The sequence below is a fragment of the Glycine max genome, chromosome 9 (genome assembly GCF_000004515.6).
Source record: "Glycine max cultivar Williams 82 chromosome 9, Glycine_max_v4.0, whole genome shotgun sequence".
Lineage (NCBI taxonomy): Eukaryota > Viridiplantae > Streptophyta > Magnoliopsida > Fabales > Fabaceae > Glycine > Glycine max.
In genome coordinates this window covers 1,324,261-1,347,425 of record NC_038245.2, presented here as the reverse complement: position 1 = coordinate 1,347,425, position 23,165 = coordinate 1,324,261, and the positions used below count along the sequence as shown (strand labels likewise).

At 33.7% G+C, this 23,165-nt stretch overlaps 2 protein-coding genes and 1 non-coding gene across 3 annotated transcripts; all 3 read right to left on the bottom strand.

Annotated features, from left to right (window-relative positions):
* Positions 1 to 4,936: 4,936 nt before the first annotated feature.
* LOC100780745 (probable E3 ubiquitin-protein ligase WAVH2) lies at positions 4,937 to 8,684 on the bottom strand. Its single transcript, XM_003534956.5, has 3 exons — positions 8,246 to 8,684; positions 7,791 to 7,904; positions 4,937 to 6,367 (listed from the first exon to the last, which is right to left on the bottom strand). Exons 1-3 carry the CDS (start codon positions 8,396 to 8,398, stop codon positions 4,982 to 4,984), a joined length of 1,653 nt encoding a protein of 550 aa, XP_003535004.1. The 5' UTR covers positions 8,399 to 8,684; the 3' UTR covers positions 4,937 to 4,981.
* A 5,467-nt stretch (positions 8,685 to 14,151) lies between these two features.
* Positions 14,152 to 16,161, bottom strand: LOC121172643 (pentatricopeptide repeat-containing protein At1g09410, mitochondrial). The gene has a single exon (XM_041005254.1). It carries the CDS (start codon positions 16,159 to 16,161, stop codon positions 14,152 to 14,154), a length of 2,010 nt encoding a protein of 669 aa, XP_040861188.1.
* Positions 16,162 to 16,473: 312 nt separating this feature from the next.
* On the bottom strand, positions 16,474 to 20,939 carry LOC102661646 (uncharacterized). Its single transcript, XR_005886475.1, has 4 exons — positions 20,250 to 20,939; positions 19,750 to 19,841; positions 19,379 to 19,470; positions 16,474 to 18,392 (listed from the first exon to the last, which is right to left on the bottom strand). It is a non-coding gene; the product is annotated as an uncharacterized protein (transcript).
* Positions 20,940 to 23,165: the final 2,226 nt, after the last annotated feature.

Here is a 23,165-nt window from a genome sequence, read left to right as displayed (position 1 = left end):
AAAAAATATAAAAATAAATATTAAATATAATATCACAAGTACTAACAATATACCATTGTTATTTTACAATGAGTAAATATTTTTAAATTAATATTTTCAAATAAATATTGCTATAATTACGATTTTATTATAAAGCATTACAGAGAAACTAAATCAAAACTTGATTCCCAATTTGTGACAAAAAAAAAAAAAAACTTGATTCCCAAGTTGCTCATAAGACCTTCAAAATTTATGTGTTATCATCTTTTCCATTAATCTTCATAATGCGTCTTTTACGAGTTCATACACATATCACAAAGTAGTTTCCATCAAATGTGAACATGTTCTTTTTCTATTTATTTCCAAAGTTTTGAGAAAAAGAAAAGCCCATGATGTTCCAAAATAGAAAATTTTCCTTCCTGAAACTTCATTATTTTTGGTTCTGATAAAGCATCAAAACTTTTTCTTTTTTAATAAAATAGTTTATATAGTAAACATGATTGTCTCATATGAACTGTTTTGGAATGTTCTTACCATATAGTAGTTAGTAAGGAAAGGAATTGAGTACCATTTGGAGGAAGCGATAAACAAAAGAAAACCACTTAAAGCAATCGCGAAGCTCGTGTCTATATTCACAATTCATAAATTATACATAATCCATAGAGAAAACTTCTTGTGTTACAAAACCAAGCTCATCATTAGGATACCTTTTGATACTTATCCTCTTCCAAAATCCCAAACCAAGCTCATCCATTTGTTTGTGAAGTCAACGAACCATAATAAGATTCTTCTACTCTTGAATGATCATGAACCATCCATTTGGAATAAAAATATGAATAGATCAATATACACTAATGTCATATTCACAAGATTCAAATGTAAGGATAATGAGTAAGGAATCATGACAAAAAACTTATGCTGGCTTGGATATGCCTTGGTAGCATGTAGCATACGAAAGCATCAATTCTAAAAAAAATACCAGCAAGGCAGCAATACATCTTTCTCCGATTAAGAATTCAAGACTCAAAACAAGACTTGTGTTTTCTTGTAACTCTCATACCTTCATTCTAAAAGTTCTTATATAATAAAGCTTTACAGAGAAGTAAATAGAGCTCCTTGCCTCTATATATAACTATTTGAGCTACAATCCTCTCTTAATATAAATGAATATTGTAAAGAACTATACCTTGAGACTTGGTAATACTTACAAATTGGTAATACAAGTAAGTGTGTGTGAATAACTACATCTATTCCTTTTTTACCAACATGATGTAATATGATTGATAGATAATGATTGATAGATAATTTTGTCCCTTAAACATATGGTCATGAGTTTGATCCCTGAGTCATGCAAATGAAAAAACATCTGTTTGGAGAGAACAACTCCTTAAATGAATTTCAGTATCTCACGGAATTAGTCATTGGATTTCAACCAAGGCACAACTTGGTTAAAAAAAAAAGATCACTCCTTTTGGATGATTCTTGATCTTTTATTGCTTCTTCCCTCAATCCAATTCTTTTCGCCTGGGAATTAGATTTGTTTTCACCATATATGTCAGATTCTATAAGGAACCAAGCCTCCATCAATGAAATGAAGTGAAATAAAAAAAAAAAACAGTTTTTGAAGATGATTTCACAAGGAGGACAACTATCGTTGCTGCAAGTGTGTTATCCTGAAGAACACATGTCAAGGAAACACCAGCCTTATTCTCTATTTCTGTAGAAATAGATGAACTACCTGCTGAAATTGATAGATTGCTGAGTTCTTATGCTTGTGTTTGGAGAACCTTTTGAATTACCACCCTTTGGACCTAGTTTTAACCATAGAGTTCCCTTGCAATCAGGATCTAAATTCTAAACCTGTGAATAAAAGGCCCTATAGATATCCATCTTTGCGAAAAGATATTATTAAGAAACTAGTGCATGAAATGCTTGACAAGGGTATTCTACAACATAGTTCCAGCCCTTACTGATTATGCTTACAGTAGTTTTAGTGGGAAAGAAGGATGGATTGTGAAGATTATGCTTACATGTAGCAAATTGTGAATTAAGAATGCATAAGGATGATTTGTAGAAGACAACCTTTAAGAACCGATCGTGAAGGGCACCACGAGTTTTTGGTAGTGACTTTTGGGGTTACCACTGCTCCTTCTTCCTTCCATGCTTTCAAGTATGATATATTTAGATCATACTTAAGAAAGTTACCACTTGCCTTTTGTATAACATACTACTCTATATAGCCTTGAAGAAAATTTACAGCACTTTCACAAACACAAGTGCTGTTGGAAGTGCTCAGAATTCATACATTGCATGTCAAAAGGAGCAAATGCTTTTTCGCAGCTTCTAAGGACAAATATTTGGGGGCACATTATATGTTCTGAAGGGGTTTCTACAGATCCATTTAACTTGTAAAGTATCTGACTATCTGTAGTCATGAATTGGCCAACTCCCAGCTCCTTAAAGCAAGGATTCTTAGGACTTTCATGTTTATTATTGTTGGAAAGCGTCCTAGTTGTGGCATAAGTAGTGCTTATAAGGCTTGAAAGAGTTAGATCCCAAGTTCAAATTTTAAGAATTATCAACGCTTTTTATGGTCTACTGAAGCACAGACAGCTTTTGACATGCTCAAGAAGGTTTTTTGTTCTGCTCCAGTTCTGAGCATACAAGATTTCAATAAAACTTTTATCGTTCAAACTGATGCTTCGGGCTTTGCCATTCGAGCAGTTCCTATGCAAGATAGACATTCTATTGCCTACATTACCAAGGTCAAGTCCTACAAATCACTTTATATCAAACCAAGAACGAGAGCTTTTGCAATCTAATTTGATGTTCACAAGTGAAGTCCTTATCTATCTCCTAAATAGGCAATTTTTTTTTTCTTTTCTTTTTTTTATCAAATTGACCAAAAGAATCTCAGTTAGATTAGTGTTTGTAAAATTAATTTTGAACGTTTTTATTCTAAAAATAAATTAATAATACAATTCAGTATAGTATTTTTCTTTAATGCAAAAATTATTTAAATATTTCAACTCAAAATCAATCGTGAACTAAACATTAATTCTTCAGAACATGTAAACATTTTTTAAAATTGTGTTTGATGATGATATTTTTAAGTGATTTTGGTTGATCCAATCAAACATGTACTCAAACTCCTTCTCAGCAGGATTGGTTAATAGTTAGCTAAGCTCATGGGATACAACTTTGAAATTCACCAAGGGCCAGGAGAATATGGTAGTAGATGTCTTGTCAAGAGTGCACAGTCAATGTCTTGATGGTTATGGCTTTAACAGCTGTGAGGACAGAATCATATGATGAGCTGGTGACTTGTTGGACCACGAATCCTGACATGATAAATTGAAGCTGATTTCGAAATTCTAGGTTAATCCTAACATCAACATAGAAAGGGAAAACTTGTTGTGGGCCAAAATTATTCTTGCAATGGATTCATGATTCACCAGTAGGGGGCCATTCAGGTCGAGACACTACTCTATAGCAGTTGAAATTAATCTCAATTTTATTAGAAGGGTATGGCCAATAAGGATGTCCAGTCTTACTATTCTTGATAGAATTTGATCGTTTGTTTCTATGGATTTTATTAAAGGCTTGCTATCTCGTGGTAAATAGATAGACTTAGTAAGGAAACACACTTCAGGGCATTGGCACACGCCCCTTTACTACTTCACAAGTAAAAATATCTTGATCAAGCTTTCAAGTTTCATGATCTGCCTTCATTTGATGCAAGCTCAAAATAGAATGTTGCAACAAACTAACAAATAATAATCATCAAACTTACAACCATATAGGCATTATAACAGTATTTTACTATGCAATATCGTGTGTCAATGTAAACCACATCTCATGTTAATTATAATATCAAAAAGAGAATTAGTATCGATTACAATATCAATGAATTACTGATTAATAGGAAATAGAATATTCTAATAATAAATATCAGAAATAAAATCAAAACATAACTTCAATCATATCACAGTAAACACCAAGAACAATAAAAAGCTGAATAAAAAATTCTATGGTCCCTATAAAATCATAGATAAGATTTGGTTTACTACTTATAAAATTGCCTAACTGGCTGCAGAAAAAAATACATGATGTTTTCCATGTATATAAATTGAAGCATGCCATCATCCATTCTCAGCTGTTGTTCATGACATTCCACTACATATGACTGAAGCTACAGTGCCTTAAGATGTCAGAAGCTATAATGGCAAAGAGTGTAAACGGTTGCTACCAAAATTCTTGTCAAGTAGTTGAATTTACCTCCAAAAGAAGCTACTTGGAAGTGATACTATAGTATATGCCACATGGTCTTTTGCATTTTCTGGATTTTCTAGAACTTAAAACTCTTTTGTCAGTAATCTTTCATGGTTGGGATTCGAAGGATAGTTGGGCTTGGGCAAGGGGTTGTCTATATATGACAGCTTCTATATGATCTGTTTTGTTGTGATGGTTTGGTCACTCCTTGTTGCTTTGCCAATGTTATCAACACTAAATCATTAACTATAAGGTTGTTATCAACACTAAATGACCATTGGATGCCAAAGAATTTTCCTTTGAACTTTCATTTTCATCTAATTTTTCCTGATACAGAAACACATACATTGGTGAATATGCTAAAAAAAACCTATATTTAATAAACAAGTGAGACTTCGGTTGTTATTAAGAAATTTAATTGCAATATTTGGGTTCAAACCCCAAAAATTATCAGCCTTTAAAAAAAATAAAATCCCAAAATTATCTGATTGAGAATATGTCTGATGGGGATACTTGTCAGAGATTATTTTTTAAAAAAGAAAAATCATTTACAGTACCTTTATCTTTTTCCTTTTTTTTGGTTGTGAAGAAAAAATAATCTTGTGCATTGTTTATTTTTTCAAATTCTATACGATTACAGGTCTAGCTAAAAAATAGAAGACAGCAGGGATGGCCCAGAACAAAATAGCCTCAGAAACGCATTGGTCTATATAAAATAATAGTAGCAATTTCAAAGTCTATAACCATGCAAATGCTTGGCCCATCTTCTGGCCATGTAAGGATCATGAAAGTCCCAGCTTTCAACACTGCTACTCCTACCACCACCACCACCACCTGTGTTTTCACCATTTTCTGAAACATCACCTTTATGTTCTCCAACACCTACAACAGTTTCCCCTGTCCTCCTAACACACTCATCGATTTCCCCTTCAATGTAGCTATACTCAACATACACATGAGTGCAGTCACCAAGGTCTAAAAGAATCCTTCTTTCTTCTCCACCTCTTATCTCTCCAATTCTTATGACTCTTCCACTTCCAACTTCTTCCCCAGCCCCACATATTCTTAGCTGGATTTCGCGCACAATGCCTCCAAGCATCTTGGCCAAGAACTCCTCAAACTCTTGTATGACAAATCCACTAGAAGTGCCAAAGCCAAACCCCACATGAAATCTATGAATTGGTGTAGATGGCAGTTCCATGCTTACTGCATGGTATGGTCTTGTAGGATTATCTGATAAGTGCAGGATACATGACTCCGGGTTCTTGTGCACACGGTCTTCAAGTATCTTAATGCCTTTCTTCAACCCTTCAACTGGATCAGCTTGGCCCATGTAGAACAAACGGTCGATGACTTGAAGGGCTGTGCGCTTTCCATAGGATGTCATGCGCCTTAAGGGGAAGACACGAGCCGCGGCTGAGGAGTATGTAACAATGGCCAAGCGGTCTATGTGTCTGAGGGAGAAAACCACAAGAGCCATTGCTTGTTTGAGAAGTCTTAGGTGTGGTCCATTTGGACTAGCAACCAAGACCAAGTCAGTGGCACGTTCATGGCTCAGTTTCACAGAGAGATAAGCTCTATTGGAAGAGGGACACATGACATAAGGTTTTTGCATTGGTGGAGATTGTAGCAATGACAAGGAGCTGCAGGTTAGAGGATGAAGGGATAGATGGCAAGGACATGAGGCATGTTTAGTCACTTGCAAAGCTGGATTGTAACTGGTTGGTGCATTTGGTGGAATAGGCACAAGAGAGAAACACAGCTTTGGACTCTCAGGTGTTTCATCAGGTTCAACAGGATCATCATCGTCATAGCGCGCAGAGCGCAAGAGAGAACGGCGATGAACACGGAAGGTAGCGATAGAATCATCAAGGATTCGAAGAATGGGGTCACTTTGGTTACTAGAAGTGAAAGGACCAAGGTTGTTGTTCAGGTTGCGCGGGAGCTGGGTCCAATGGGCACGGCAAATGGGGCAAGTGACACTACCATGGCGGACATTGGAAGAAATGCAGGCAAAATGGAATGTGTGAGAGCACTGAGCAGTGAATATAGCTTGGCCTGGACTGCTGCCCTTGCTGTGGTAACTCAGAGGATCTAAACATATTGCACACAAATTCTGCAAACAAGTAAAACAAAGCATGTGAGTTAAACAAACAGACTATGATGGGAGAAGTATACATACATTCATGAATAGTATAAAGAAATACAAGTATACATTCATAATCACAAGTGTCAACAAAGTGACCAGACTTAACAAGATTTGATTCTGGAATAAATGAATGTTATACTGCCACAAAACAAACCATGCTTAGTTTTGCTTGTTTGTTAGTTAGAAGCTTCTAGTCGTATAGATGTATGTGCTTACATGGCAGTGAACATTACCAAGAGAAGAAAAGAATAACTCCCATAATTTCAAAGTGATCTCAAACACTCTACTCATTTTCAAAAGTAATTAATTAAGATGTACTAACAATGTAACATATGGATTGCATGTATGAAAACATTGTTGACTTTTATAATAATTATTTTAAGAGTCTAGGATGATTTCTAATTAGTTGAGAGTATATAAAAAATCTTTACACTAATAATGCATTAAAATTAAACTCTTTTCAAAATAGCAATATATTGGAACAAAAAACCAAGAGTATTGACCAATTAATATAGTTTATTTGAAGAGGCATTTTCAATGTAAAGAAAGTGGCATACAGACAAAGCTGGGATAAAACCAGATGAAGATGGAAACAAAAAACATAGTATTTGTCGAATCTTATCACTCTAGTGGTTAATTTTTATGCCAACATTCATACAAAAAATGCATGATTTAATCAAACTTATCTCACTTTTTACCAACTGATTAAAGTAGAGACAGATACAGTGAAACTTTAGATCAGGAAATAAAAAAAATGAGATTCCACACTCAATGGATTGTGTGCATTACATAAGTTAATTCCCTTCATTAGGAAGCTGTTGGATAAAGGACATGTGTATAGCCATATACAATTTGTCCAGAGAGATTTTCACCACAATAGAAGGAAAAGTATGATCATGCATGTTGTGGCAGGTGAAACTTCCCAACGTGGGGTCTGCATTTAATGAATTGATTCTTGGCTTCACTAATGTGCCATGTGCAGGGGTATTCACATGCCAGTATCCTCTCTACACCACCTTTGCTATTCTATATATATATATATGCTTTAGCACCATTCGGCCAAATCACAGGACAAGGAAAATAATAAAGCCAAAGGTAGGTAGTTATAAAGAAAAATTAAGCATCAATTTTTTTTTTTAAAAAAAAAGCAAGAAAAAAAGAAAAATGTTCCATAAGGTCAAACTTTGAGGCCCCTTGGATTCCAAAGTATTTGAAAGTAATAATAGAAAGCAACGATAGAAAAACCGAGAAAGAATTAAGTACCAAAATGTGAAAAATAATAGCACCTACCTCTGTAGAATCACAAATGTAATAATTATTAATTAATTAATTTACCAACCCAGAAAAATAAAAAGTCTTGTGGTGTTTTAAGAAGCTAAAAGTGGATTACCTTACTATGAAGCTCATTGTTGATGTTGGTAGTGATACCAGAATATGTTTCTTCCGTTAACTCCTCTGAGGAATTTTTTGTTGTTGATGGGGACAAAAATGAGGAATTTGAGGCCTGTAAATAGGCACAAAACAACAATGACATCAATAACCACAACAAATTCATAGTTAATCCAAGTCACTACCTACCTAATCCCTATCATCAAAAGTATTATTAGAGAAAACCAAATAGGAAGGAGCATTCTCAAGTTCAAAATTTCGCACCCATGAATGAAAAGGGTCCTTCAATTGGACATCAATTTTGAGAGATGGGAAAGAAAACCAATTTGGCAAAAATTGCAGGCCATTCTAATTTAAATACAGATAAAGTTTGCATCTTTCTCCAAAATGCTAAACACCCAAATAAGAAAGAAATGCATAGTGTTCAGAAAAAAAGGGGGGAAAGTGGAAGTGTACAGTGGCAGATAGACTACAAGAGTTGTCAATGGAAACTGGATCCACCAAAGCCTTTCTTCTTGAGAATGAGCCACATGCATATGCTGCTGCCACAGCCACCCTCCTTGCTGCTTCTCTCAGCTTTGAAGTCCCTCCTCTTCTTCCTTCTCCCATTCTCTCTTTTCTTTTTCTCTGAGCTATCTCAATTTTTTGTGTCAAAGACTCAAACTTTGTAGTGTTAGTGTGTTTGTTGTGTTACCCTCTGAGCTTCAAAGCTTTTGTTTTTTGTGCCTGAGATGAGGCCACAAGTGAGGCAGAGAGAGAGAGAGAGAGAAAAGAGAGAGGAGACAAAGAGCTCTGCAAAATTCAGCAGTGACCAGCTTCTGTTGCCGTCGTTGCTGTTACTTTTCTAAGTCACTATTATTATTGTTGTTGTTGTGTTCTTTCATTTTTCATCACACGCTTATATAAACCTAAGCACATTACACACAACCGTTTCCAAGCACTGCCACCCATATACATTATTATTATTATATTTGGCTCTATGGTCAGTCACATTTACCAATAAAAAATGAACCCCTTTTTGTTTTTACCCTCTTACAGTCTTGACTTCAATTGAACAAGCCAGTACAATTTACATTTTATACTCTAATTTATAATTTATAAAGGGAGGTGGGGTTTTTTTTTTTTAATTTTACTTTATAGTTTCATATAAGGGATAGTTTCTTAATGATCCTTTAGATGTCTATTTTTTTTTTATTATGTATGAAGTATTTATTATTTTATTGATGATTAATTTTTTTTATAAAAAATGATTAATTTTTTTTAATGAAATCTTATCTCTTAAGTATATTTTTTTTTAATCCATAAGATTCAAATGTGAAATTTTACTTAACAAATTGAGTCTATTTATATTTAAACTAATGTAAGGTTGCATTTTTTTATTGTGTATTTATGAAAGTTTGAGTAATTTTAAATAATTTAAAATGATTATAAAAAATTATCTGATGCTTATTTAAAAGAGTGAGAACCACACATATATGATTTAATGAAAATAGCATTATTCTTGATTTCTTGTTAAAGATTGTAATTTGATTGCTTTCTGAGGAAAGTTCAACTTGGGTTTGGCAGTCTCTATTTCAAGTCATAGATTTAGATCCTATCGCCTCTTATGGGTAACCTTTTTCCATGGGAAACAGACCAAGGCAAATCTTAATTAATTAGTCTACAATCTATAACATCAGGCACCAACGTTACTAGTAGCATTTAAAACGGCATTTTAGTTATCAGAAAAAAGAAAGAAATAAAAAAGGTTGTTGAAATTGATGGAATAGCATGAAATGAGGAGGAAGGAGAAGGACCAATTTGGCCCTTTACAATAACAATGATATTATTATGGGGCCATCCCACTCAACCTAATTGACGAATTCTAGTTGTTTACAGCAATAGTGAGATCCCTCCACTTGGACCACGCTCATTTTCATCCATTTTTCTTCCACTTTATTTCTAATGTTTATTGAAAAAAATTATAATTTTGAAAATTTTATGTATGCATCCAGTGTGATATACTACTATACTAGTACTTTCTTTTTTCAAAAAACATTTTTATGGCCCTAAATCTAGAGTGAGAGCTTGTGAAACATAATGACAATTTATGAGATGAATTCAATGATGACAAGTTTCCATTAGATTTAAAGCATTCCACCCCACATTCCACACAGGGAATTGGGTCCACTAGTTAGCACAGGAGCACATTTTTCTTCTTCTTTCTTTTTTCCTTTTAGACATGGTAGCAACAAGGTATACCTTTAATTTTGCTACCATTTTTCATCATGCCTTGGTTACAAATTATAATCACTATGACACACCAACTTGATTCAGGGAGGAAAAAACAGACTGAAATTTGTGAATTGCCTTCACAAGAGTCAAAACATGGATCTTGGTTTGATGGCAGGATTGAAAAGTAAAGCATTGGAGAGAGGAAAAAACGGGGGAAAGAAATAAAATAAAAAAATGAGAGAAAAAGAGAAGGGTCAAAATCCAAGAGGTGGGGAAAATGACCGTTTTATTTGAATTTAAAAGGTTCAGCCATTGGTCCATAATAGCTTCCATTCTTTGCCTCTTTTTTTTTATTCTTTTCCTTTTAGGATGTTAATAAATAAATAGGCATATTATTTGCAATGCAAAGGTAGCCAAAGCAAGAGAGACTGATGAACTGGCGCCAAAAATGCTTTTCTTGCATCGGTTGTATTCCACTTGTCTTCTTCATAAACGGATGTGTTGTGTTACATGGGCTACATTATATATCTCTTTTTCCTTTTCAGTATTCTTGTTCCTTTATATTTATTGTTTAGCTTTTTAGGTTAGATATCTATGGACTTATTATTAATGGAATGATTTGGATTAAAATTTCCATTAAGAGACTCTCATAGTATTTTTTTTTCCACGTTGAGTATTTAATTAGATCATTTGTAATTTTGGTTGGGAACCTAAACTTAGACTATTTTCAACATTTCAGTTAATTTTTAAGTTTTTTTATTAACTAAAAATTTTATCTAACTGTTTGTTAAATAATTTTTTTAGTATCTTTTAATATTTTTTTAAGCATTACTTTAAATAATTTTTTTTAAAATATTAACTTCTAATTTTTATATTTTGTTTCCTTTTTATCCTTAATATATTTATTAAAATTTTTTATTATCTTTTTTAATTAAGCCATGATTTTTTATCATTTTATACTTTTTAGTTACTTTTACAATTAATTTTATCATACACTTATAATTTAATAAATTAATTTTAATTTTTAGTTAACTTTTCAGTTAATCTTGTCAAACATAATTTTAATCGTATTTTCAAATCACGGTGTTACCTCATTTGTTATGAGTCACTCATTGTATTTGAGATTTTAGATAATCAAAATTTGATTAGATATGGAGAGATGAGTGCCAATTAGTTCATATGTTTATATTCTTAAATGCAATTTAAAAAAGACAAAGCACAATTTATTTTATCATGCACATAAAAGCACATTGTTAATGAAAAAGAGAAGAGGACTCAAAAAGGGGTTATTCTGTAGTAGTAGCTTCATATTGTGCTTTGGCATGCTTCTTGTTGCTTTCTTTCCATTCCCTTTGATCTGAAAAAGGATGAGTTGTCCCATTGATGATTGAACCGCGTTAGAAATAGGTCGTCTTTGAACTCCTTGCCTAGGTGACCATCAAATGCCTCTTTGCTCCTTTTACCTTTTTTTTTTTTCCTTTCCAATTTCTCTTTTTTTGGTGTCCCAAAATACCAAAAGAGGGCCCCCAAATATTACCTACATATTAGGTTACTGTAGTAACTTAAATTCAAATTGGGATATATACCATAAACATATATATCACTAAATAAAAAAAAATCGAAACATTACTAAAAGAAAAAAAAAAGTAAAATGTATTTCATCCCTTTTAGAGATGTTTAAATTATAAATGTCTCCCTCCACTTATTTTAATCAATGTATTCCATTTTAATGTAAATAAATTTGTCAGTAGTAGTGATGAGCAATTATGAAAGCCTAAATTTAAAGTTTTTATTTTCAACTTTTAAGGTCATGGGCAGCTAAATTTGAATCCTGTGTTATCAATTTCTGGACCTTAGTAGATGAAGCAATATTTTGAATCATACTGTTCTTTTTGAATTTTTGTTCAGAATCTTCATTTCATCTTTTAAAGTCATAAAGTTTGTATAGGAGATTCAAAACTAATTGTAGATAATGCCGAGAGTCATAAGGAAGCTTGATTATATTAAAATGGATTAAATTATAGCACCTATTAATATCTTAAGGGAGTAAACTGTAATTAAAAAAAGGACAATGTAATTTAAGCTTATTTTAAGAAAAGGGAGTGTATAAGATACTGAATAAATAAACTGACATTATCCAAATTCAACTGCAACAATTTTAAGAATTATTTTTCTGCATGACAAAACCTTAAAATAAATCTAGCTTGATACAATGATTTCGGAGGGTTTGGACTTTGGATCATGATCTTCATCGAACTAGGGGGATTTTTTTTGATGAGTTAACTAATACATTAGAGACTAGACCACACGCAATCAGTTAAGAAAATCAAACTTGTAGAAATTATTATGAGCACAAACGTATTCAATGAGCATAGCAAGTTTGTGTCCACGTTCAAATATTAATTTTCTTGTGTCCATAAGTTATTTGGAATAGTTAGTTAGGTAGCGATGCTCCTCGTCACATGCTTCATGCAATACATATAACAAGCAGACAAATGACAAAAAACCAATAATTTCAAACTTAATGTCTACAAGCTAGTGTTGAGTTGTCCTGGGTAATCTATCAATCACTAAACTTGAATGTGCTGATTTTAATGCAAATTCAGGCTTATTAATTAATTGTGGTGTATGAAAATTAGATATTTTTTTTTCTTGAAAGCAAGTTGATATAATAGAGCCAGAAAACGATGGGTAATGCACCAAAGGAAAATAATGAAAGTACTGAGAACTTAGGGAATCTCTTTTTGTGAATGACATGGGAAAGCTATTGGTGATCCTCTCTTGCTTCTCAAAAGAAGGTAAAGGGGAAAGCTTCCTTGTGTCCGCAAAAACTTGTTGCTTGCTAGCCTACAAAGAAGAAATGTGTCTGAGTGCTTGTTCAAAGAGTTCAGTTTGACCTGGTCAAACTACAAGGGGGTTGAACTTATAGGAACAAGGAACAAGAACCTTTTTGAAATTTAATTCAACTTTTGAAAATAACCTGTGGCTTTTATAAGGGAGAAAACTCCTCTCCATTTACAGGAGATAGATATAGACATAAAGGTCCTACATGCTTATATAAGACTCACAAGACCTTTATGTTTATATCTCTCGTATTGAAAAATTCTAGTAACCAGAGAGAACTTCAATCATTTTATAAGTTCTTTTATAATTTATTTTAAGAATTTGTTGACAAAACTTATCATAATATTTTTAACATGTGTTCGATAAACTTTTATGATCGTAATTATATCATATGCATTTAATGGGTATTACTCAAATACAACACACGTTGAAATTTTGGAAAAAGACTTGCATTTAATTCCCACAAAACACCTCCTTAAAAAGGGTGCGAGAAATGTTAAATATAATTAAATCCTATATTATATTGAAGATTAGTTCTAACCGGCTCAAAGTTTGTAGAAATACTCCCGGGATCCCACAAAAAAGTCAAAACTCCTAATAAGGATGATTACAGGAAAAAAATCATGTCATAAGTTTATACATGATAATAATTTATTGAATTAGTATTTTAACCAACTATTTATTGTGCATTATGAGCTTATGTTTCTAATCTTATTCCAATATGTTGCCGTCTCTATTCGTATCTTCTTTCTTAGTCATGAATAGTCTTTCCTTAATGCATGCAACATATTTCCCGGTGGTTGTTAATGGGTCACAAGACTCAACTCATAAGAGGCCAAGTTTTGGCATTTTCTAATTGTTTGACGCCCTCACTTTTGATAGTCTATTAATCATAATGCATCTAGATTTTCACGGTCACTTCTGAATCTTTTCGTTCCTATCTGGACCACTACATAAAGAAAAAGAGTCATACCAGTAGCTTATTTGAATTTGATTTGGACATTGGAAATGAACGGTAAGCAACATTTTCACTTTTTACCTTTTCAGTTCACTCCATTATACTTGTGTGTACTCTCCTTATTTCCCTTGCAAGAACATAAAACACCTTCACAAGGTAAATGTTGTGTGTCAACTTTGTATTCTCACAATACCACCTATATTGTTGTTCTTATATAGTTCTTATCATTCTCAGTCATTTATATCAGATGCAAAATTGCAAAGATTGAACTAAGCAGGGGCGTTCATAATAAAGCACAATAAAGTAGACATTTTTAATGTAATATGTAACTCCGGTTAGTCTTTAATTAACTGAGAACTAGCAACAAGTTCTCTGGTGTAGAACCCATTTCCCTCATCAAAGGTTGAAGGTTCTGTTGCAATAATCTGTAAATTTCCTCAATCTGGGGATGAGATCTTTCCCCGACAACAAAGACATGATTTTTCCCCGTTATCTGTATTTGACTATATCCTGGAATTCTCTTCACATTTCTCTCTCTCATTCTTTTCCTTACTTTTGCAAACTCATCCCATTGACCCTCTGCAGCATATGTATTGGCTAGTAGTACATACCCCCCTGAACTAGACGGCTCTAGCTCTAATAGCTTCTCACCAATGGAATTTGCTATTGCAACGTCCCCATGGAGACGGCACGCACCAAGCAATGCCACAAGAACAGCTTCATCCCTCGCAGAAGGAGGGATAGTGGCAACTACATCCATTGCTTCATCCACAAGTCCTGCTCTACCTAGAATGTCTACAAGGCAGGAATAGTGCTCAGCCTTGGGAGTTAAATTATAAGTACCCTTGATTGAATCAAATAATCTTCTACCTTGGTGGACAAGACCAACATGGCTACAAGCTGATAAGAGTCCCACAAAGGTGACCTCATCTGGCTTAATTCCTGATACTAGCATGCGTGCAAATACCTGCAAGGCATGGTGTCCATGCCCATGATTTGAGTAGGCTACAATCATGGCAGTCCATGATACTACATCTTTTGACTTTAGTTGCTCAAAAACAAGCCTAGCTGAGCAAAGATCCCCACTTTTGGAATACAGTGTAATAAGTGCATTTGTAAGCCATGTGTTGTGCTCAAACCCAAGGTGTATGACCATTGCATGAGCTTGCATGAGTTCCACCATGCCATCACAGGAAGTTACTACGCTAGTCATAGTGGTTTCATTGGGTCTAAAGCAAGACCTTAGCATCAAAACAAAAAGATTTAAGGCTTCCCCTACATAACTATTCCTTGCATAACCATCAATCATTGTGTTCCAACTCCCAACATTTTTTTCCGGTATCTGGTCGAATAGCTTACGAGCTTCATCCATGAGCCCCTCGTCAACACATGCAGTTATCATTGCAGTCCATGCAGCCATATCTTTATAAGGCATGAGATCAAAATACTTCCTAGCAATCCCAATCATCTTGTTTTGTGCCAAACCGGACACCATAGCCGTCCACGAAACATGATTCCTATCTGGCATTGATTCAAACAAACCTATAGCCTCATCCACTCTATTGGCCCTAAGACAACCCGAGATCATGATGTTCCAAGAACGTACATTTCTTTCAGGCATTTCAAGGAAGAGCTTATAAGCCTCACTGAAGCAGCCATTGTCAAGATATGCCTTGACCATAGCGGTCCAAGCTATGATATTCTTTTCAGGCATGAGATAAAAAAACCTCCCAGCATGATCCATCAACCCATTGCGAGCAAAACCCAAAACCACCATAGTCCAGGACACCACGTTTCTCTCAGGCATTTGATCAAACAAATGCAAAGCCTCCTCAATTTTCCCACAACTAAAATACCCAGAAATCAAACTTGTCCAGGAAAATGCATTCCTCTGGGTCATGTTGTCGAAAACCTTACGGGCATCATCCAAGCGACCAACTTTGGCATACCCATCAATCATTGCGGACTCGGCAACAACGTTTCTTTGTGGCATTTCCTTGAACACTGTTTCGGCTTCAAGTAGGTCCTTGTTCTTCAAATAAACGGCAATCATGGAATTGTAAGAAACGTCATCTCGTTGAGGCATTTCGTCGAACAGCTTCCTTGCTTCGTCGAGCTTGCCGTGGCGACCCAAAATCGTGATCTCCACGTTGCGTTTGTGAAGTGCATCATCCGAAGACCTTGGTTTCAAACTCAAATTCTTGGGCATTAAGGGGGTTCCGGAATTTGAAATGAGAACCAAATTGGCATTTTTCACCAAACCCTTTTCTGGGTCGTTGGAAATTGAAGCTTTGAAATGGCTCAGGAAACGAAAACTGAGCTGACAAATGCGGCGGTGGTGCTGACAGATACACATGTTAATCATCAGTAGTCAGTACAATGTTGAAATCATGGATTCTTACCTATTCATGCATTAATATATATTATTATTTTAAAAATTGATAAATGTAACTAGCTTAGAATGAAATTGATTTCACAAATCTAATACACATTTCTTGTATATATAAAAGTGTATAGATCTTAAAAGTAAAATAACTCAATAACTAACCGTAAATATATGGTTGATAAATAATTTTCTCTCATATATGATTATGAGTTTGATCATACTTATGAAAACATACATATTAAAATATATCAATTCTTCAAATATATTTAAGTACTTTACAAATAAGTTTTTACCTTCCAACTCAGGGATACTAGTTCACCCAAAAACATGCTCAATGACTTACCTTAATCAATAGTTCTTAATAAAAGCATAAACATCTTACATTAATATTGTACATTAAAAAACATTGATTTATTTTCTGTACATATTTTTACATTATCAATCAATTAAAAATTAATAAACTAATCATAAATACTAAATTGTGATCAAAGGATAGTATAAAAACTTTTTAGATTATGATTAGACTACTTATTTTAAAAAAATTGTTTTTTTTTTTAATTTCTCCTTAACTTTAACCCTTGAAATTATGACTGTTGAGAATAACATCAAAAAGCTATTTACATGCCACTTTTTATCCATATTAAATTTCAGGACTGTACTCATATGGAACAACCTCATGCACCCAATAAAATAAAAAACAATCTAAAACCCAATTATTGTTACCTATAACAATGCATGTAATAATAGCAAAAGTGAAATATATTCTGAGCTAGAGATTATGACCTTGTGAACAATTTAGAAACCACTACACAAATTTCACAAAGACCCTTTAAAGCATTGTTCATGAAGTCAAGAGGGCAATGATGACATCCTTTGAAAGTAGCTTGGCAATTCTCAACACCATGAGAAGCAACACCAGCCAAATCAGCCAACTCAAAGGTCTCAGAGTTCAAGTCATTTTAAGCTGTTTCAATTGCAGATATAGCTTTTTCATAATCACTGGCACACTTTTGAAGATGCTCGAGGTAGTGTGTTGAAGTGGCTTTCTTTAGCAGCTTTGTGATGTAGTCCCTCACTCCCTTGTGCTAGTGGCATTGAGGTATTCCAAGCGAAGTGCAACATAGGCTAGGCCATAGCTATCTGATTCTTGGGCATGAGGGTCAGAATATAGAGACTCAATGCAGAAAGAGTAGTTTGAAGTTTTGGCACGCACTTCATCCACCAGTTTTGTCACATTGTTCTTAGAAGCATGTGAGGGATGGACAAAGACAAAGATGAGAAGAACAAAACAGTAGAGGGAATGATATTTGAGCATACTTTTGCACTCTATTATGGGAATATCTGTGGTACAAGGTGAAAGTGAAGAGATATAATACGTTATCTAATCCAAAATATACAATGTATATCAATGAAGAAGTGGAAGTGAAGCTTTGAGGTCATTCTAGTGTAGCAGATGCCTTAGTTGTCATTTGTCTCTTATCTTGATCTTGATACTTTAAAACGTGTTCATCAAGGACATGGGTGCCATGGTGCTGTTGATACATATTCAGAACCACAAACAATAATATTTATATGACATGTTCTTTTAATGAAAAAAAAAAGTTTACTATATTCACCACTAAAAAATATAGATTCTACATCAGTTATTTAAGGGTTACAACATCGGTTTATAACCTTTGTCGTATCAGACGTCGTAAAAACGTGTTACATATTCTATGATGGCCGTGTTAACCGTCTTAGTATGTGTATCATTCTACGCCGGTGTCTCAGAAGCATTGTCTTAGAATACTATGCATTCTACGTCAGTCATTAACATGTGACCGACGTAGAATGCATAACATTCTAAGACGGTCTTCGCACACGACCTTCGTAGACTATTGAGCATTCTAACATGGTCATTTAGTCGTTAACATGTGACCGATGTAGAATGCATAGCATTCTAAGACGGTCTTCGCACGCGACTATCGTAGACTATTGAGTATTCTAACACGGTCATTTGCACGTGACAGTCGTAGAATGCCATACATTCAAAGACGATTGCGGACATGTGACCGTCTTATAATATTATGCATTCTACAACGGTCGTGACAGAACCAGCGTAAAATATCCTATTTTATTTTTGATATTTTTGTTATTGGAGCTATTTTATTTTTGTACATTTACCGTGTTCAAACAACAGTTCTTCAAATACCTTAATGTCCCTGCAATAAACACATGACAATATCAAATTAATTAATTTTTATGCAATCAATTAATTATATTTTCTACTTTCATATTTTTCCAATGAATCACATACATATTTTCTAGTTCTACTTATAGCATAAAAAATTATATATATATATATAATATGTTATAGATCAATCATATGGTATTACAAGAAGCCAAAAACAATGAAGCTATAAATCCTATAAAAAAATGTCCTAGTGGTAAGCTCTACAAGGTGATAACCGAACTCTATTTATGCTAGCTCCTTATCAGTACTAATGCTGATGAAATAAGAGCAACCTAAGATGAAGATCTCTGATCTAATCTTATACACGACAATGTTTTGATTTACACAGCATGTGTTAGGCTTGCACTCTGTGACCATAGCTTTGTTAGTCCAGATGGGAATTTGTAGATATAGCAATCTAAATGGTATCTTAGGACCTGGAACATGATTTATTAGGAGCTCAATAGAGCTACTGTTTGATTATGGAGGATAAATTTGAACCAGGACCAGAATAGGGATTATTAAATTTCAGATTTTACTTTTCCTCACTTATCATTGCTATGCTCTTTAAAGACTACCTACTGGTATTTAATCCACTGAAATAGGCAATAGAGGCAGTTCCACATCTTGAATTTTAGCAACCATATTAATTAAATGCAATAAAGTGTCTATGTGTGGGAAGGAAATGACATAGTCGACCTACCAAAATTTTCAATGGCACCATATGACACAAAGAACCAGAAAGATATGTTAAGAGCAAAAACTACAGAGGACAATATCGTGCAATTGTACCACTGAATAAAAAATTCACAAATAACCATTCTTGGTAAAACCAATAAACACTGGCATATATCAAGATTCACAACTCCTACTGCATCTGTACTTGTAAGCAGTACCATTAAGGTGGAAATGAAATCATAGTGTGCTTGAAGAGAGAAAGATAACTAACAAGTGTTTGTGAGATAGTTAGATTACCTCTTCTTCACTGCAGATAGAACATTTAAATAATTGTGAACTACATTGCCTCTGCTTTGTGTATGAGCTCTGTAAAAAACAATGTACAAGTTCTGCAAACAAGCCAAATAATGGTTAAGTTCATAACCAGTACCAATGAGTAACATGCATGGTAGAGGGTAGTAGCTTTAATATGAAACAAATCAAATACATCTATAGATAATAAGGAGTAAAAAGGGAGAAGAAATCAAATGCCTTCTGCTGATTTCCTTTAACTAAACAACTGCTCATGAAGATTAGGAATAATTGGAACCATTAAGGTGGAAATAAAATCATTGTGTGCTTGAAGAGTGAAAGATAACTAAGAAGTGTTTGTGAGATAGTTATATTACCTCTTCTTCACAGCAGATAGAACATTTAAATAATTGTGAAGTGCATTGCCCCTGCTTTGTGTATGAGCTCCCAAAAAAACAATGTAAAAGTTCTGTAAACAAGCCAAATAATGGTTAAGCTTAGAACCAGTACAAATGAGTAACATGCATGGTAGAGGGTAGTAGCTTTAATTAATATGAAACAAATCAAATACATCTATAGATAATAAGGAGTAAAAGGTAGAAGAAATCAAATGCCTTCTGGTGATTTCCTTTAACTAAACAACTGCTCATGAAGATTACAAATAATTGGAACCAAAGAAGAGAAAAAGGATTTTGTATGCTTTTTTACAAACATATTTATTAGTAGCATGCTTGGCTTTTGAGACACTAAAACATGGCCAAACAGATTCTAAGAAGAAGCTTATACACCATTCAAAAGTTAGCAAAAGAAAGCTTATACAGATTCTAACAAGAAGCTTATAAGAAAAGCTAATACAACTACTTTGCTTATAACATACAATTTTTATGGTCTAATTCTGTTTCTTCATCTACAAACATAAGGAAGCATGGTGTCTCCTTTGAGTAGTCAGTTGCATTTGTTGGCTCGTTTATGTTCTCAAAATTTCCTGAACAACAGATATAATTCATTAGCAAGATGCCAGATTAAACATGTAAATGATGCAACAAGTACGCCGTGACACTGCTCCATTTCAAGGAGGTCATCTTCATCCATGTCAAATCCTGTGTTGCGGGCAGGTTTAGTTCCTCTAACAAATGTTAATGATCTACACATGCATCATTGTAGATGCAGATTGGACGGATGTCAGTAAAAGGATAGGAGAAATACCCTTTATTGCTGAAACAAACAAATTATAACCACTAACAGCTTTCTTCAGTACTCATAGATATACACAAGGGAAACATCCAACAAAACAGGAAACATACCCACAGCGCACACTCATTGACTCTGGTATATGAAAGCCGAAATCCCCGCATTCACAAAACATGGTTTCTTCCTCCACCTTCAGCAAAACACGTGGCATGCATTGATTCCTATAACCAATCAATCAAATTCGAACCTATGTTTGATGCTTCCAATGCAACATGATAGTAAAGTAACAGAATCCACCACAGCAGCCAGCACCACATAGACATAACATTAATTATTAAAACTAAAAAGTTCAGATAAATTGAATAATAAAGACAAAGTGTGACAATCAACATGCCACAATACCTGCAAGATTACGTAGCAAGGTGAAGCTGAGCTTGCAGCCAGATCAGCAACGTTCTACAAGCAATCTAAGATCTTTTTGTGCGGTTTTAGGCTTTTAGTTATGTTGGACAGATAGACACTTCAGTTTCAACATATGCATATGTCAAGCTGTGACACTAATACAAAGTTATAATGCATGACACATTAATATTAAAACATAAAGAATATTTAAAATTATCTTTTAAAATAATGAGAAAATAATAATAGTACGTTAAATTTTTTAGTCAATACTTTTATTTGTATCTAATGAATAAATATGTTTGATGTTTCGATTGATAATAGAAATTGGGTTTGTGAAAGAAAACCTGAGTTTAATTCCTATAAAATATAAGCATGATTAACTTTCAGACTGAATATTAATCTCAACCCAAATAACTGAAGTTCATCAAGATATCTCATCTTACCATACAGCGATAATTAAAAAAAAGTATTTGTTAACATCTTCTCTAAGTCCGATTGTGCTTCTGTTCAAAGTACTATTCATTCTTTCTAAATTTATATAAAGGCAATTGTGGTATGAAAAGCATTATTTATTTGGGAAGGTCTTTTACAGGTACAAGTAACATTTCTTGTTTCCTTTACTTGCAACACATTGTATCACGGCCCAAGCAATGTTGGCTAGACGTGTAAGCTAAATCTAACTCAGATACATACTCCATATTGTCCATTTTGAATGAACATGAGAAATGAGTCTTCCACATTTCTTATGGGTTACATCCAAGTCACGTTCATATACATCAATTAAATTGTAAGGCCAACACGGAACACTCATGGAAGAAAGAGAGACAAAGAGAAGTGTAGAAAAAATGAGCATGAAGAAAAATGTGAGGGACACGCTTAAACAAATTTGTTTACTATTGCTATACTATAATCATGGATATGGCACATCAAGCTCCTTTTCAGACTTCAGGGCAGCTATAAAATCTTGGTTGGAGCATACACTCCCTGCCACCGAGAACTAAATATTCATATCACTCTTATTGTTGTCGTTGTCACTATTATTATTATCATTATCTTTTGTTTAAGAATTTTTTTTAAAACTACTCACCATTAATATCATATTTCAAAGTTCATTTATTTACATCAAATTCATGATTTTTATATCCACTAAGTTACTTAAATTTTTGTACATCCAACAAGTCACCAGGAATTAATTGTCATTAGTTTCCAATTGAGCCCCAGTGATCAAAATAAGACCTTACCAACTAGTACCATTTATATATGAACTAAAATATCTTATAAAATTAGTTCATTTCAAATCAATAATGTACAAAACTTCCACTTTCTTACTTAACAAGTTTCCTCACTCGAGATGCCAATTAATATATACCCTGCACCTGTACATGGGCAAGTTAAAAAAAATTAAAGCAATTATATTTTTGCTCCAAAGTCTCTTTCATTACTTTTCTCTAAACCACATTTTTTCTTATCGGTTATCTTCACAAATCACTGACAGTTCACACTTTTGTTGTCCAATTTCGGGCTATTGTGACTTGTACTATCATTTTCTCAAGAAAGCCCATTCCCCCCTATGGAAACGCACGTGATCATAATAAGAAACACCCTCCACACACACACACACACACAAAATAAAAAAATACTTGTCAATAAAATAAACACAATGGGTTCCACCACCACGTGAAAACAAAAGTGTTGATTCTTTGAAGATACTTGTTGTTGTGCTGAATTGTCATCATTTCTATGCATGTCCTATTGGGTGACAGATCTGTAAATGGATCCCTACCAAAATAGGTTATCGTGTAAACCACATGACATTTTTTTTTAGTCTAGATTATGCCTATCTTTTATTAAAACTAATTATGTTTGAATTAAATAAAATTATTATGATTGATAAAGCTCTTTCTCTAAATATTTAATATATTTACATATAAAAAATTCAAACCTAAAACATCTAATTAAACTAAAATAATTTCGCATTAATTATTCCCCATGTTTTTTTTGGTGTTACATGAACATTTTTTTGATGCATTCTTCACTCCACTCAAACCTACTTCCATCTTATATTCATAAATAATCAAGTCACAAGCATGCACACTTGAGCATACTTGTACTTCTACTTTTCTCCGTTTATATATATAGCAACATTTCTTAACCATTATCTGTCCATACTCTGCCTGCCACTTGAAAAAAAAAAAAAAAG